An 18,302-nucleotide genomic window follows, 5' to 3' on the forward strand; every position below is an offset into this window, starting at 1 on the left:
TTATCTGAAATGAATTCTCTTATCTGATGGAGACACATGGAATAGAATTATATTAAGCACAGTCATGCGTCCAGACAAGGCCCTTCCCTCTGGTGACAGTAAAGGGTGTTACCTTACAAGGTCTATGACTTTCTCCCGGGGCGCGTCGCTCACGAGTTCCTGGTTGATGGCTAGGATCTGATCTCCGGGGTAAAGCTTGCCACTTGATGGTCCGTCTGTAAATGAGACGTGTTAGAAACTTGTGTTGTACTTAGTGCCTGATAGAGTTGATTAGTTAAAGTGCCCCTATTGTGCTTTTTTTCGAATATTACCTCTCATGTATTGTGCAATACTAGCTGTTTGTGAATGTAAAAGGTCTGCAAAGTTTTAAAGATCAAAGTGCACAACAAATAAAGTTATTGTTTCCCAAAAGAAAGAATCGATTCTAAACTGCCGAAATGAGTCATCAGCAATTCCAGTTTTACTTCCTGTTACATACCTATGGTACAATCAAACACATTTGCATAATGTCAGTCCAGTTGGCTGCCCGCGAATAACGTCTACATTGACCTGCCCTCAAACACTGTAGTTTGTAGTCCTCACTCAAAAGCTGAGGTCTGGAAGAGTCTGATTCATGTTGTCAAACGTGTCGAAAAGATGCTGTTTTCAGCACTGTGAATCCACTTTACATGCACTTCATAAGGATGACTCACGCTGGAATTGATATGTTAAAACCGACGCTATTGTTTGTATCAAGGACGCCTCCGGAGCTGAAATTCAGATATGGTATTAGACCAATCACAACAGACTGGGCCATCTGACCAATCAGAGCAGAGTAGACCAATCACAACAGACTGGGCCGTTTGACCAATCAGAGCAGAGTAGACCAATCACAACAGACTGGGCCGTCTGACCAATCACAGCAGAGTAGACCAATCACAACAGACTGGGCCATCTGACCAATCAGAGCAGAGTAGACCAATCACAACAGACTGGGCCGTTTGACCAATCAGAGCAGAGTAGACCAATCACAACAGACTGGGCCGTCTGACCAATCAGAGCAGAGTAGACCAATCACAACAGACTGGGCCGTCTGACCAATCAGAGCAGAGTAGCTTTCGTTAAGGAGGTGTTTAGAGAGATCTTTGAATGAACCGTTTTCAGACTCTTTGAGAAATGAGGTGATGTGCAATGTACATTATGAATAAAATAAAATTAAATCTTGGATGCATGTAAACCTAATATAGGAGACTTCAAAACAAAATTAGGAACCTTTAAAATAGCATAATAAGGGCACTTTAACACCCCTGACATTCTCGTCTTCTGCTTCTCTTGTCCTAAAATTTATGTTGATATATCACAAAATCATATTAGTCACACTTCTTTCCTAAGGCAGTTGTAATAACCTACAGTGGATTTTCACACTTATCTTATCAAGGCATCAAACAGAAAAATAATCATACACCTCAAGTATCTGAATTCCCATTTGATTAAAGTCATCTAAAATCTGAACAGCTCAAAAGCCTTTAAAAAGAGATGAAGCTGATTGGCTGGCACAGCAGAACTAGGGGACAACAGACATCTGGCCCATAGAGACATGTCTTACCCGCTGAGACAGAGCGAACAACGACAGGCCGTTCGCTGCCGGCAATGAAACCAAAGCCGTGGCTTGGATGGCGTTGGATGCAGACCTGTCGAGCTGAGCCAGGAGTCAGGCTACCACTGTCCATGCCATCCTGACTGTCCTCTAACATCACAGAGCTGAGAAACAAGACAACAGAGTGCTCCAGTATCCATGAAGTGAATCTCATTTCTAGAGTGACACAAATGGTAAACATGCTTTTTATTGTCCAATATTTGCATAACTACCCCAGCACAAGGACCGGCAATTGCATTTATACAGAGTGTTTTCTCAGTATCTCACATAACAGCTGGTCAATAATAAAAACATCAATGCTTTGTGCCATTTTTTTGATTCAGTGTTGTGTAGATGAGGTCATTTCCTCGCTGCGTGTGTGGAGATAAGGTAATGCCTCTTTTATGATGCCCGTTGTTCTCATTTGACATAAGAGGATTATTAAATGACTGCACCTGTCATATTCCTCTGTGTGCCCATCCTGGACCCGGGCCATCCCCTGAAAGGACAGAACCGGACTGGGTGAACCGCTTCAGGAGGCTGGCTCTGTTTTGTACACATTCACCTGGGAGGACAAAGATGAGAGAAGATGAGTTATAATTGATAAGAGTTCTTATCATGCATTTTTTTTAAATCACTTATTTTTTTATGATTCATACATTTTTTCCCCCTTCAAATAGGCACTCCATTTCACAAATAAATGTATTACAGTGTATCAAAACTGCTTCCACTTGCCTACCCATAACATGCATCTTTGACAATTACGCATAGATTGCTAGAACAAATCTAATACAAAATAAGGATGTTTGGTTTGTCTGTGTTTTAGTTTAGTTTCCCCCCCTCCCAGTTTGCACACTTGTTGAATTTCCAGGGTTTATCATTGAGTTGTAAGACATGCTTCTCATTTCTTTGATTAGTTTGCTTTTGTAAATCTAGCCTTGTGTTTGTTCTGTTTGGGGTCTGATCTCGGCGTACTCTAAGTGGTTGTTCTGTTTCTCATGTTTTTGTATGTGAGTATTCTGAGAAGTGTTATCCTGAGTTTGTTTTCATTAAAATTGTACTGATTGTGACTAGATCCAGCCTTTTATTTTTGTTTTATTGCATCCACTGTGACAAATTTTTTTAAAGGTAATAGGATGATCAAATATATGATCAAATATATTATTCCTATTCTTATATTACATAGGTTGCTACTCTGTATTCTCAATAAACATTAAATATTTGCCATCAAATAAATGTCCATCTTTTCAAGTAACTTATAAGACATTCTTTCATATGCTGTCACCTTCCTGTCAGGATTATGTTGAGGTTTTTTTTGTCTTCTCGTTCAGGTGTCTGTGGTTCTTGTTTCCATTCAGTTTTCCACGTACAGACTAAACGAAAACGACTAAAAACGCTGTATATTATTCATGCCAAGCCAGTAGTTGGCAATGTCACTTTGTAAAGAAAAACTACATGCCTATAGACACGTAATACACATGCGCATGCGCATATGACATCACCATTTTCACAAATTTGCGTTTTTGTAGTTCACACGGAGACGATAACGGTATTATTTTCAAAAACATGCACTTTAAAACCAGTTTCATAATTTTGCGTTTTCGTAGTCGTATAAATGAATGGCCAAATGCATAAGAAGTTTTACATTTTTAGTTGAAAATGGTGCTGTGTAAATGGCTCCTTAGTTTGTGATTAACTTTGTTGGTTTCTTTAGTTACTGATGAGTATCGTCGGTGTCTCGTTTAATTCCCTCGTTGACTTGTTTGTTTATTAAAAGTATCTTTAGTATTATCTCTGTGTCATGCATCTCATTCAGAGCACTGTGACACTTCCCCAATTCTGTAACTCCTTCTTGAAAAGACGGTGACTCCGCTAACCGCTAGCCTCTCATAATAATTTGTCTCTCTATCATAATACTTATTTGGATCCATTTGCTAATCTCAACATTTAGAGCGCAAAAAAGATGGATCCCTAGTTCATAAAAACTTGGGCAAAATGAAAAGCAGCATACTGATACTTCTTGAATATGATCATGATTCCTGTATTTTAAATCAGGACCAGAGCATGTATCAGTTCTCTGTCCTCGCTCTCACATCGCCAACATTCAGTCCTTTAAAACCAAGTCTGAAAAACCTGCTAGGAGTCCAATAATAGGGATTTGATATTTTAAATTGTCATAATCCAAGAATTTTGGTCCAGTCTACATCACTAAATGCAACATTCAAATCTCTGTGGTACACTTCTTTTATATATTTAATTTTGCCCCCAAAAAGTGTTATCATTTAGTTATAATTAGTTGATGACTTTTTTCCACTCTCTCTCTGACCATTACAATTAAACAGGCTACATTAAATTATGATAAACTCACACAATGAATGGCTTTAATATGCAATGGGATATTGATACAAATTAACTGTGAGCAATTAACTCTTTTATTTCAAAGGATCAAAGACTTCTAGTATTTTAGACTTTCTAAATAGTAAAATTCGAATTTTTCTGGAGGGGTAAATTATTATCCAATGACAAATAACCAACCAACTATAAAGCAGCCATTTCTGATAACATTTAATTAGCCGTTTAGCATAGAACCCACAGAATGTCATCGGTATGTAGGTTTCCAGAGTTTACACCAATTTGTACTGCAAAATTAATTACTTCTCTGTTTCATCCTCTGTATGTGTGCCATCTTAGTTAATAATACACATGTAACTGTTATTGTACATTGCTAGCAATGCATGAGTCTCTCTGTTAAAGTCATGGCTTATGTAAAATACTTGATTAGTAAACAACATCCAAAGCCCTTATGGACTACTCTAAGATACATTATGCAAAAAGCATTTAAATCTCTTAGAGCCAGTGTGAACCTGCACATCATCACTCAAGGCCACACAGATAGAGGCTTAAAAAAGAGATTCCTTAGAAAAGACTCCTTTTATTCTGTGCAGTGGATTTATTTAGAGAGTGAAAGAAAGAGACAAAGGAAGTAAAACATTGCAGGCCAGGCTGAGATTGCTGACGTCTGGCGGGGAATATGTCACAACAAAGTGACAATCTTCAGTCATCAAGTGCCTCCCGGCAGTTTCTGAAGGTCACGGCTACTTCGGCTTGTTTATTCACCCCAGACTCTTTCTAGCACTTTCTTCCCTCTGTATGTTTAAAACACTTCGGGCTGCTGTGGAAATCTGTATTTGAGGCAGCAGTAACCTTAATATCACCCAGCACGATGACTCATATGCTGGAGGGGAACTGCACTCAGGATGGGACGGGAAGTGTCACGAGGGCTTACTTTCCATCAGGTGAATGCCGTGATACATGTGAATGCGTGTGAAGACCTCTGTCCAGTATGGATGGATGAGAGATGTGGACCTTCACCAAGAAGCATAGCATCCTCCGGTCATCATCAGCACAGTCCCAGCAATGATTCACTGGGCAATGAAGTCATGAGTTGAGCAAAGTTTACAACTTAACCACTAACACTAAAGTACTATGAACAATAGTATTAGTGATGCTTGCCTTTGTACTATACTGTATATACAATAAGTATGAATATTTTATTATTTCATGTATGGTACACTTATGCATAAAAATCGTATTTGGCCTAGAAACTTGACAGAGTATAATGTTATTGCTCAGAGGTTACTAATTCATTTGTCTTCACTAGTTTAAACTGAGTGTCACAGTGCTGTGTTGTAAACGCACACGAACACGAAGATGAAGGGAAACAGGCATTCTTTAATAAATCCACAGGTATATCCACAAATAGAGAATAGCAATCCAACACATCTTAACCATAGATGAGAAGAGACAGCAAAGAACAGAAACAAAGGAACTTAAGTACACCGGGAAAGAAGGATAACCTAGCCTAATTAGTGTAGCCTATTAAATAAAGCCCTATATATATACTATATTGCCAAAAGTTTTGGGACACCCCTCCAAATCATTGAATTCAGGTGTTCCAATCACTTCCATGGCCACAGTTGTATAAAATCAAGCACCTAGGCATGCAGACGCTTCTACAAAACATTTGTGAAAGAATGGGTCTCTCTCAGGAGCTCAGTGAATTCAAGCGTGGGACCGTGATAGGTTGCCACCTGTGCAATAAGTCCATTCATGAAATTTCCTCACTACTAAATATTCCACAATCAACTGTTAGTGGTATTATAACAAAGTGGAAGCAATTGGAAACAACAACTCAGCCACAAAGTGGCACTTTAGGCCATGTATAATCACAGAGTGGGGTCAGCGCATGCTGAGGCGCCAACTTTCAATATCTACAGAACTTCGTGTGGCCTTCAGATTAGCTCAAGAACAGTGCGTAGAGCTTCATGGAATGGGTTTCCATGGCCGAGCAGCTTCATCTAAGCCTTACATCACCAAGTGCAATGCAAAGCGTCGGATGCAGAGGTGTAAAGCACACCGTCACTGGACTCTGGAGCAGTGGAGACGTGTTCTCTGGAGTGACGAATCACGCTTCTCTGTCTGGAAATCCGATGGACGAGTCTGGGTTTGGCGGTTGCCAGGAGAACGGCACTTGCCTGAGTGCATTGTGCCAAGTGTAACCCCTTGTTTTTCAGGGGTTGGGCTTGGCCCCTTCGTGAAAGGAATGCTTCTGCATACCAAGACATTTTGGACAATTTCATGCTCCCAACTTTGTGGTAACAGTTTGGGAAATCATATTCCTGTTCCAACATGACTGCGCACCAGTGCACGAAGCAAGGTCCATAAAGACATGGATGAGCGAGTTTGGTGTGGAGGAACTTGACTGTCCTGCACAGAGTCCTGACCTCAACCCGATAGAACAGCTTTGGGATGAATTAGAGCGGAGACTGCGAGCCAGACCTTCTCGTCTAACATCAGTGCCTGACCTCACAAATGCGCTTCTAGAAGAATGGTAAAAAATTCCCATAAACACAGTCCTAAACCTTGTGGAAAGCCTTCCCAGAAGAGTGAAAGCTGTTATAGCTGCAAAGGGTGGTCCAACTCCAGATGAAGTTTCAAATTTAGGAAGCGCACAATTATATTATTATATTAATGCTAATGAATCAACATGGTTTATAAGGATACACAGATTAAATGGGCACAAGACTTTAAGGTTGAACCTTATTTTAAGGTGACGTTACATTGTACTTACTTAAGTACTGAGTAATATTAATTATAATGTACTTACTATAAAGTTACAGTTAGGTTTTGGTGTAGGGTTAGTTACTTGTAATCATGCATAATTTACTGTTATTACTATAGTAAGTACATGTATGTGTAACAGTTACCTTAAAATAAAGTGTTACCGACATTAAAAATAAATAAATAAATAAAGTATAGATTGACATATGTATTATAATTACCAGAGGTTGCAGACACTTGTTTGCTGACAGGTTTAGGTTGACTGATACAGTTTTCTGGTAAATAATAGTAATTTGGAGAACATCAGTTCTAATTTGGTTATATAATACTGTAATGACATTGGTGAGACGACCCAAAAGAGCTGGTGTCATTATCCGTTAATCAAATCTATTCTTCTGCTACATGCACACAGACAAGTCACAGATAGACAAAACAAGACAAAAGGACCAAGACTAGAGGACACACATGCATACAAAACAATGTTACAGCATTGGGCCAACCTTTTCAGCAATGGAGACAGAGTAATACTGTCAAGAAATGCATCCCAAGGGCATGACTAGCTGAAGTGTTGCCATGGATACAGCAGAATTGAGCTGATGAAAAGTGAGGTGTCTGACCGCAACAAATGATGGCTCCACTCAACCCTGCCATCACTGAGACCACACACACACACACACACCATCTTCACCACTCTCATAGTCATCCTCCCAGTGTCTGCATGCCACTGCTGGGTTCAACAGTTTTTGCATATAGAGGGCCAAAAAAGTGTGAAGCGGTTCATGTCTTCCTGTGTCTATACATATGACAGGAAAACAATGTTTTGTCATTAAAATTGTCAGCAGAAACCTGGGGCCTCATTTATAAAATGTGCGTATGCATGCACAGATGTGAACTTATAGTGTGTGTATGCTAAATCCACACCGTCTTTGACATGGGAAAGTTCTCAGCGCCACATCAGGGTCTGAGCAAACGTACACGCTTTTCCTTGTGGCAGAGAGTCGGAGAACTGCAGGAATTTGGAGATCAAAGCAGTTCTTGCCACTAGCCATTTTCAACCCAGACAGCAACATAGTGTCAGCCCAGATTCGACCCACATCATGAACATGTGGACTCCACACGGCCCACGTGTGGGCCGGATCTGGGCCGACACTATGTTGCTGTCTGGGAAGTAAAGCATTTGGACATTAACTGGTGATCTTTTTAATGACATTAATCAGGCGGCGTTTACAAGGCAGAGATCTGAAACCATTCAGCTGCGCACAATTTCAAGATCATTTATAGATTTCACATCTGGAAGAAAGGTTGCATCTTTGGCCATTGCATCCCATCTTTTTGTTTTTCTATTCATAACGCAATAATATTGACTGTATTTATTGTGATCTGATATGATAATATGCTAATTAAATCTGCTTTAGGAATTATTGCAATGTTGTAAACATCCAGCCCCAAAACATTTTAAATGTTACAGGCTTAGCACAAAAACATGTTTTCCAGAGAATGTTATGAGTTAATTAATTAATTTTTGAATAATGTGTGTGCGTCTCCTTTTAATGAGCATTTGTGGTATGTTTCTCTTTAACATGGCATCTAATTTACCCATGCTGATGCAGTTTTAACCCAATAGAGGCCATGCTTACTACAAAAGGTCATGATTCAGCTGTCTAGAGGCAACATTTTAAGCCCATCTGCTACTTGGAATAGTCCCACTTCAAGTAGTATAACTGAATTATTCCCACTATCTACTATTTATCATTTTAAAATAGATTTTCAATAGGAGCTCAAGCAGAGCCCTAAGGCATGTCCCCACTTCTCTTTCAGTTTGTGAGTTTCAAAATGTGGCTGCAATGGCCGACAACCCGAATGTGAAACCAGTACCTTTGGGTGAATATTTAAAAATGGCTTCATTAAGGTCCTGTGGCCCTATCTGACTCTTTAAACAAGATACATTTTCTGTTTAATGCTTCAATGTGCTGTCATTGTCATTGATAGGATTTCTATCAACTCTGGGTGATGTGCTACAGTGTTTTTTTTTTTTTTACAATTGCTATAACACATTTCTCAATTTCTCAATATTGGCTCCTTGATTTCAAGAGAAATATTATACTATATAATATAAAATATAATATACTAGAATATTACTAACAACTAAAAGCATTTTCCACAAAGACTAAAAAACAGTTGTTGTATGATTATTAATTATAATTGTTACTGTGTATTGGTAGGGCAAACTATTGCACATACTTAGAATTAGTAAACATACCCCGAACCGCAATATTACATTGCTATTGCATGCCATATTCTTTATGCACACATAAAAAATAAACTAAAAACTTGCTTCTGAATACTGAATATTGTTTTATACATAAGTAAATCAACACAGTAACTGAACAGTGACTTCCCATTGGTCTTAGCAACATGAAAAACAAAACTGTTATTGATTTTTTTTTAATAAATAATATATTTACAGCCACGGACAGGTGGTGCAGCTAGTGGGACCACGGAGTACGGCCCGAGGGAGACAGTGTGTAATACAGCTGTTTGTTAATGTAAAATGTCTGCAAAGTTTCAAAAATCAAAGTGCACAATAAATAAAGTTTTGAACTGCTGAAACGAGTCATCAGCAATTTCAGTCTTACTTCTTGTTAAAAATCTACGTAGGTTTGTAACACATCTGCAATAACATCTACTTTGACCCTCAAACACTGTAGCTGAGACCTGAAAAGTCTGGTTAATTTTGTTCTTGTCGAGAAGATGCTGTTCTCTTACGAGAGGTTCTCTCATACTGCATAATATCTTACGCTATGGGGAAATGTCTTTTCCGCGAGATACCGAAGCCAGAAATTATCCTTAATTTTGGAATAATGTAAAACGCGTTGCGGCAGCATGCAGACATAGGCAAGACGGCTCGCGCGCCTATTGGCTGCCCTGCGGCAACTGCAGCAGCCTATCGAGAGGCCCCTTCGTGCTTCGCGCCCACTGCGTCACGTCCCGCCAAAACAGGTGTGGTCTGGGCCTATAAATATAGCTCGACAGGCTGGTAATCTGATTTTTCATCTCTTCAGCGGAGCTCACGCATCGCTGGATCCTGAGAGAAAGAAGCTGCGCCGCCAGAGAAAGCCTTTCAGCGGGACGAGCCTTGCATCTGAAGCCGCTGGCCGCGCCGCCTTCAGTCGCTGTTCATGCTGCGCTATCCGGCGTTATATCCTTTTCTCTGCTACTGTGTTTTGTGTGTGTGTGTGTGTGTGTGTTCGCCACCGCGACACACACTCTCATTGCACTAAAAGAGCCGGGCGTCTTTTTCAAGATGCCCCTTTCCTGCCTGGGTGAGGATCACGCAGCTCTCGCGCTCGATGACGGCGGCTGCCCTCACTGTGAGCTACTGCCTATGGCGACTCTGAGGACTCACCTGGCATCCTTCTCTAAGACTGCACCTCCGCCCGCCGCGGTACCGCGCCATAAAAGCGTTGTGCTCAACGGGTCCCGGAACCTCCCCCAACCCGCAAAAGCTTGCCCGCCTGCTTCACCCGCTTTGCTAGAGTCTCTTCCTGATGGACAGCGGCCGCCGTCTGCCGCCCCTTCCGTCGTGGATATCGACCAAGAAGCCGCGTCTGTGGGGGATGATACCTGCTCTCCCTCTGTTTGAGCCGCGCAAACTGCGCCGTTCACAAGAGAGGTCAGGAGCGGACGGCCCCGGGGCTAGTTTTCTTTACGTTACAAGAAAGCTACCCCGCCCTTGCACCCCATTCACGCGTCACTCACCGGCGAAAGGAGAAAAGAGAGTGTTTTTAGTCCCGCCGAGGCCGGACTAACCTCCATTTCTCACACATTTCTCAGTCCCCTCTTAAGTTCAGGCGACTGGAAATATCAATATTGCAGCAAACGAACCTGTTATAATACACGCACGCCTGCAAACAAACGCCGAAGCAAAACATGATGACACTCTCTCTCTTCCCGCTCTCTCTCCCTTTGCTCGTGCCGCGCAAACTGCGCCGTTCGTAAGGGATGTCAGAAACGGACGGTCACTGGGCTAGTTTTCTTTACGTTACAAGAAAGCTACCCCGCCCTCGCGCCCCATTCGCGTGTGTCGCCAGCGAAAGGAGGAAAGAGTGTTTTTAGTCCCGCCGAGGCCAGACCAACCTCCTTTTTCTCACACATTTCTCAGTCCCCTCTGAAGGTCAGGCGACTGGAAATGTCAATATTGCAGTAAACGAGCCTGTTATAATACATGCACGCCTGCAAACAAACGCCGTCACAAGACGTGTTGACGCTCTCTTATATGCTCACGCTAACTGAAAGCTTATGTGTTTCCCCCTGTGGCTCAGTGGCGGAATTTTAGACTTTTGCGCCAGAGACCCGTGTTCGAATCCCGGGTCTACCGGCAGATAAAATTATGCCGTCAAGGCTTTCGCTCTGTCAAGTTCCCTTAAAAAGGCGACTGCAGATGTGTATTTTGCAGCCAACGAGTGCGTTGTACAACCCGCTCGCCTGCACCCAAACACCGTTTCTAAAAACGAGGCCTCAAAGTCTTCCTAGCCCGCCTAGGAAAGCGACAGTGTTCAAGTCCCGCTGTGGCCAGACTTTCACCAAAACTTCCCGCTCGTTCAGTTCCAGAAAATGCGACTGTTCCAGTGTATTTAGCAGAAAACAAGCCGGTACTACAGCCCATTTGCCTGCACACAAACGCCGTCTTTACGGCGACCCAGATAAATCTCATAAAGAGTGTATTTTCTGGTATTCTGGCCATGGCCGATGATGTTATGAGTGTAGTAAAAATGCCCACAGCCCAGTGCTCATTCCTACACACAAGCACAGCCCGCCACACAGGGCTCGCACACATAAAATCGACTCATGTCGATTGTGCATTAAACGTAGTGAATGTGCCCACGACCCAGTGCCCACAAACACTACACACTGCATGTCTCACGTTTTCTGTAAAAACGAAACCAACGCACATACAGTCAGCTCAAGCAGACGGTGTTTTCAGTGTAGTAAATGTGCCTGCTGTCCCGCGCCCACATTCACTCACAGACATGACAAGCCCCACGGGGCTCGTCCCGCTCGCTCTCTCTCAGCATGTTTCTATGTTACAGCATACCGAAGCTCTCCGGCCACCATGTCGCAAGCCAGAGCCCAGATCTCATTCAACCCCTAGCTATTCATGCAAATGCGTGGGCAAAGCTTCCCGGGGTATCAGAATGGGTGCTGAACATTATAAAAAGAGGCCATTTTTTTTGCGCAGCGCGATACGAAACTACGGTAGAAAAGGAAGTAGCACATCTACTTCGAACCGAAATTGCGAAACTGCTGAGCAAAGGGGCTATAGAGCCTTTATCTCAAGCTCAGAGCGAAGGGGGTCTGTACAGCAGATATTTTCTGGTACCGAAAAAAGACGGTGGTCTCAGACCCATTCTAGATCTAAGACAGCTGAACAAAGCGCTTTCGAAACGCTGGTTCAGAATGCTCGCAACCAGGAAAATCCTTGCGCAAATTCGCCAAGGGGACTGGTTTATGTCAATAGATCTGAAGGACGCGTATTTCCAAATACAAATAGCGTCACGTCACAGGCGATTTTTGAGATTCGCCTTCGAGGGCCAGGCATATCAATACACAGTCCTACCGTTTGGCCTGTCTCGAGCGTTCTTGGCCAGTGGTCAGAACGGGAAAAGCTTCTACACTTAAACTGCTTGGAAATGATGGCAGTCGACAACGCGCTGAGGCGCTTTTGTCCCCAGATAAAAGGACACCACGTCTTGGTTCGTTCGGACAACGTGTCAGTGGTGGCCTATATAAATCGCCAAGGAGGTATCAGGTCCCGAAACCTTTACAAGCTGACAGAGCGCCTGGGTCTGGGCTCAGCACAATCTGCTCTCGTTGAGAGCAGCGCATGTGCCTGGCCACCTGAATGTGGGACCAGACAGACTGTCCAGGAACAATGTTCCAGCAGGAGAATGGTCTCTACACCCGCAGACAGTCCAGCTGCTGTGGGAGACATTCGGCAGAGCGGAAGTAGACCTGTTTGCGTCTCAGGAAAACGCTCACTGTCCGGAGTTTTTCACTGTCCGGATGCGCTGGCCAATGCTTTTCCCCCCGTCACGCTCCTACCTCAGGTATTAGAGCGGATCAGGGAAAACGGATGCTCAGTGCTACTAGTGGCTCCGTTCTGGAAGAACCAGACTTGGTTCCCGGTTTCTGATGCAGCTGACAAGCACTGCCCCATGGCCAATACCAGTGAGGAGGGACCTCCTCTCTCAGGCCAAGGGCTCGATCTGGCATCCTCGCCCGTAGCTTTGGTCCCTACATGCGTGGGCCATCAACGGGTACCCGCTAACCTCCCGGTGGGAGTGTTAAACACGATCATGCAGGCTAGGGCCCCCTCTACGAGACGGCTCTATTCCTCAAAATGGTCTGTGTTCTCTAGCTGGTGCACAGCCTGTGGCATATCACCCCCAAATTGTGGGGTGATGGAGGTTCTCTCCTTCCTGCAAGAGCTACTGGATAAGGGCAGAACCCCATCCACGCTCAAGGTTTATGTGGCGGCCATAGCAGCGTTTAGTAAACCGACGCTTGGCAGTCACTTGGAAGGAACGATCTGGTCATTCGCTTCCTTAGAGGAGCTAAGAGGTTAAATCCTCCCAGACCTCCCTCAGTTCCCATGTGGGACCTTTCTACAGTCTTGGAAGCCATGAAAGGTGCCCCATTCGAGCCAATCTAATCAATAGATATTAAACACTTGTCTTTCAAGACAGTGTTTCTTCTGGCTCTCGCTTCAGTGAAGCGCATAGGGGACTTACAAGCGCTCTCAGTGAGCGCGACATGTATGGAGTTTGGGCCAAATGACTCGAAAGTCATACTCAAACCGAGGCACGGATACGTTCCTAAATCCCTCAACACACCGTTTAGGGCTCAGGTGATTTCCCTGTCGGCCCTGCCGGTCTCTAATGAGGAGAAGGACGCGAGCTTCCTTTGCCCGGTCAGGGCGTTAAGTGCTTATGTGTCTCACTCGACTGTCTTCAGATAGACAGAGCAGCTCTTTGTCTCGTTCTACGGACGTTCTAAGGGACTAGCCGTGTTGAAACAGAGCCTATCCAGACGGATAGTTGATGCTATAGCGCTGGCTTACGCTTCTAAGGGCCCGCAGTGCCCGTTAGGTGTCAGAGCGCACTCCACAAGAGACATGGCCTCGTCGTGGGCTTGGTCTAGTGGGATTGCCTTGCAAGATATCTGTATGGCGGCAGGCTGGGCCTCCCCGTCTACATTTATAAGGTTTTATAACCTAGAGGTCTAGTCTAATAGATCAGTATTGTCTGCCCCGATGCTATCGGCCCAGATTACTGAAACTGCTTGAGCGACGCTCGCTGATCGATCATGCAACTCTATGGGCAGTGTGTAAGACCCATAATATTCATCAGACCAGGCCGAGTTTTTCGCCCTGGCTGTGTGGAACACTAATCAATATAATTGCTCCTTATAGGATGCTGTTTATTACAGGAATGATGCTATTCTAGCCTCTCTTCCTGGACTCTCTGCGAGTCCCTGATGATCATGTACTATATGAGCTCGGGGCACTTGCCCTTGGGACTTTGGTATTGGATCTCAGCTTGCACAGCGTTTTACACTGTGTTCCCCATTGCATAAGATATTACGCAGTACGAGAGAACCTCTCGTAAGAGAACGTACTCGGTTACTAACGTAACCTCTGTTCTCTCTAGATTTCCCCATAGCTTAAGATATTACGCAGTACTCGTTCCCTCTCTAGAGAGAACAGAGGTTACGTTAGTAACCGAGTACATTTTCTTTGCTGCAATAGTAAATCCACTTTGCTTGTACTTTTTAAAGGATGAGGACTCGTGCTGGAATTTACGCCATTGTTACTGTTCGTATCACTGTGTATCAAGTGCCGAGGAATATCCGGAGCTGAAATTCATTTCAGATATGGTATTCGGTGTTTGATTTCCAACACACGCTGTACGCGGTAGAACAGTCACTAAAGACTGGGCCATCTGACCAATCAGAGCAGAGTTAGACCAATCACAGCAGACTGAGCCGTCTGACCAATCAGAACAGAGTTAGACCAATCACAGCAGACTGAGCCGTCTGACCAATCAGAGCAGACTAGACCAATCACAACAGACTGGGCCATCTGACCAATCAGAGCAGAGTAGACCAATCACAACAGACTGGGCCGTCTGACCAATCAGAGCAGACTAGACCAATCACAACAGACTGGGCCATCTGACCAATCAGAGCAGAGTAGACCAATCACAACAGACTGGGCTGTCTGACCAATCAGAGCAGAGTAGACCAATCACAACAGACTGGGCCGTCTGACCAATCAGAGCAGAGTAGACCAATAACAACAACCTGAGCCGTCTAACCAATCAGAGCAGAGTAGACCAATCACAACAGACTGGGCCGTCTAACCAATCAGAGAAAGGTGGGATTTAGAGAGACTGAACTCTTTATTAAACCGCTTCAGACACTGAGAAAAGAGGTGATGCTACAATGCATATTATGAGAAAATGTTATTATTTATTAACCCTATTGTAGGAGACTCCAAAACAAAATGAGGAACCTTTAAAATAGCATAATAGGGACATAATATCTTTTGTTTTTTGAACTTTTACTTCTGATCTAGCTTCTGTACTCTTGGTAACTCTTAAGACTAGTGTAAGGTTCTAGTGTAATATATTACTTGTGATGTTCCTTGTGAGTGTAAGATAAAAGCTTTCGGTAAATGACTAAATTAAATGTTTATACCTGAGATTTGCCAGTGGATTGCTCATTGGACATGCCTGTGATTGGTAATAATGTTCTAACCACTGAAATTTGTGTGTGTGTGTGTGTGTGTGTGTGTGTGTGTGTGTGTGTGTGTGTGTGTGTGTGTGTGTGTGTAGATAGAAACCTTTGACACAACTGTAGACCTAAATGGAATGATGTAATCAACACTTTCAATGATAAGTGAATAGTAATGTTGATTATTGCAAGTTTTATTATTTTGTTATTAATTGTGCAGTCCTAGTTAATTTTCTGGTCGATTTGCTGTCAGGTTATATAATTTGTGATTTGAGAGCAGTGAATGGTAGTTGTCTGCTACATTCATCTCAGATGCAGATTACATTACAACAAGGAAGGGTTGCTATTCATTTAACATGTATGCATTATTCGTTCATCAATGCTGCCCTACTGTGAACTTACTTCAGCTCAAAGCCTTACAGCTGTATTGTGACATTAAGAGACAGAAGTTTGGAAAGGCAACAAAAACAGTGATGTTCATCTTTAAAAGCAGCACGCTCACAGTAGCCTAAACTTACAGCTGCTTCCCAATACAAAAGATAAGTGCTTCCAGTGAGTCATCATGTTAATTAGTGTTTTGCTGGTGAATGTTACTGCAGGATGTAATTTTTAATAATGGTGGATGGTGAATAATGGAAAGGATTTTAGGCTGGGCAAGAAATACACTCCATATTTTAGTTTAATGTAAACAAGCAGAGATGATGTAAAAGCTGATGTTTTTATCAAGCAATTCAAATTTCATTACACATCACTCTTCACACATCTCTCTTGTATGATCGGATTAGTATCGGATGTGCTCAAAAATCAGTCTGACAAATGCTTTAAAGTCTCTAGTGACAAGCTGATGAATTAAGTGTGTTTGAGTAAGAAGACACAAAATGTGCCAAACTCAACCTCGGTTGGTCACCAAAACACTAAAGGACCCAACCAGAGACTCAATGTATTTCCTACTCAAAGTGATCCACATGTTAGTAAGATTGCAGTGGGTTTAAAGAGTAAATCAATCTCGGTCTAAAAGCAAGATTAAAATGTCTGCAGAGGTATTGTGTGTTACACAGATATTGTATTTCATAAAGCAGCAAAAAAGGAATAGTGAAAGATTTATCTCGGGGTCAAATGGATTGTAATGCTTAAAATAAATTGCTTGCAGCATCTGGGAACAACCCTGTCTCCTTTAAGCAGCGTACATGATGTAGAAGAATATTCACCAACCCCTGACAGAGCATCTTTCCAAGCGGAATAGAGAGATTAGAGGTTGTGCAGCCTCTTTTTATGAATATAACAGGATTTAAGGATTTTTTTCTGGCACAATATATAAATAATGTCAGGCTATCCTATGTGTGCAAACCACACAGATCGTTTATTAAAGCTCAATACAATATTTATTTGAATAGATTAATTCTGGGCATGCAGTTTGAGGTCAAAGTACCAATAATAGGACAGTTATTACATGCTAAATGTCCACATTTCACCATTCAGGCAATTCACAAAGGCTAAAAATACCACAAAACACATTAAATATCATATTGTATTCATATTGTTTTGTATTTTGGAAGTAAAATGGGTTATGAATGCAGTTCCATGTTTACTATGAAATTTTGTGAAGATTTGATCTTTATTCTAAAGTAAGCAGGCAAGATCTTTAGTGTTCCTTGTAGAGCTTAGTCAACATTTCTTCAAAACATAACCCTGAAATAAGACATTCAAACCAACATAACAAAACCACCCGGAAACACGGACAGTTTCTTGCTTTGGGCTGTGTTTTTCATCAATAATTGTACAATTTTAACAGCCCTGCTGATCAGACATTTATACACACTGGACATGAAAACTCTACTGCTCCATTCAACCACCACTATTAGTCCAACAAGTATGCTGTTTTGTAACCTATTTATTCATTTGTTTGTGCTCCAAAGGCCTAGTCAAGACGAATAAAGCAACTTATAGTGCAAAATCCAAACTAATGAAACAGACAATTAACAGTTAGATAGGCAATGACTTTCCAGACAACAAATGCTTCCCAAAACACATTAGCATGATGAACTGTGCATTTGTCAAAGAGAATGAGGGTTTCATCTGGAACAAACAGACTAGATGTGGGCGGCAAGGGGAAATGAAGAATGAGACACTGTAAAGTGCTGAGGGTGGGTCGAGATGTGAGTGATGGATATTTGCACAGATCACATCAACACTGGCAGATGAGAGTGGAAAGTTTCCTTCAGCAAAAGCTCTCACATAGGGAGCCATTGGCCCTCATAATAATAAGGTAAGTTGCCGCCTATGACGTTATGTGGGCTGAGAGTGGTTTTGAAGCAGGTCTCTGGATGGGACATTTCTCTGTCACCCGTCAGAGGAGCTCCACAGGTTTCTCCTGTCAGTGTCTTGCTCGTGACTGGCATGCTTTGACTAAGAAAGGGAGAATACGGTTTACACACTGATTGAGCTATGAAGTGACAAAGTGAGTCAAAGTTGAAGTCATTAGTATAACAGTGTCCAGGCTTCAGTCTTCAGTCTGTTTTTTCCTTACTGACAGGAAACAATATGTGTGGATTGGGAAAACACACCTCAACACTGGCTCCCTATCAATCTACTCTGCATAAATGACTGCACATACAGTGATGTCTTATTAAAAATTGTCTAGTTTGTAGATGAGACATCATGCTGAGTGCTCTCATAAGCAACAGTAATTAATCCATTTATGGTATGTTGATATATATTGCCATCTTCAGAGATTTAGCTAAATTGTGTAAATCCCGGTATACAGCACTATTGA

General features: G+C 42.5%; 1 protein-coding gene across 1 annotated transcript in view; it reads right to left on the reverse strand.

The window, feature by feature from the left end:
- Window positions 1–19: 19 nt before the first annotated feature.
- Window positions 20–18,302, reverse strand: part of LOC311095366 (FERM and PDZ domain-containing protein 4-like) — a gene marked incomplete at its 3' end in the record, with an annotated part of 71,233 nt that continues 52,950 nt past the window's right edge. Inside the window, exons 2-5 of the mRNA XM_084133858.1 lie at window positions 2,071–2,180; window positions 1,586–1,740; window positions 113–215; window positions 20–23 (exon numbers count right to left, since the gene is read on the reverse strand). Coding sequence (XP_083989984.1) covers window positions 20–23; window positions 113–215; window positions 1,586–1,740; window positions 2,071–2,111 — 303 coding nt within the window. The 5' untranslated portion in view covers window positions 2,112–2,180. The remainder of the gene's footprint in view (window positions 24–112; window positions 216–1,585; window positions 1,741–2,070; window positions 2,181–18,302) is intronic.

This window comes from Abramis brama (genome assembly GCF_963993115.1).
Source record: "Abramis brama genome assembly, chromosome: 13".
Lineage (NCBI taxonomy): Eukaryota > Metazoa > Chordata > Actinopteri > Cypriniformes > Leuciscidae > Abramis > Abramis brama.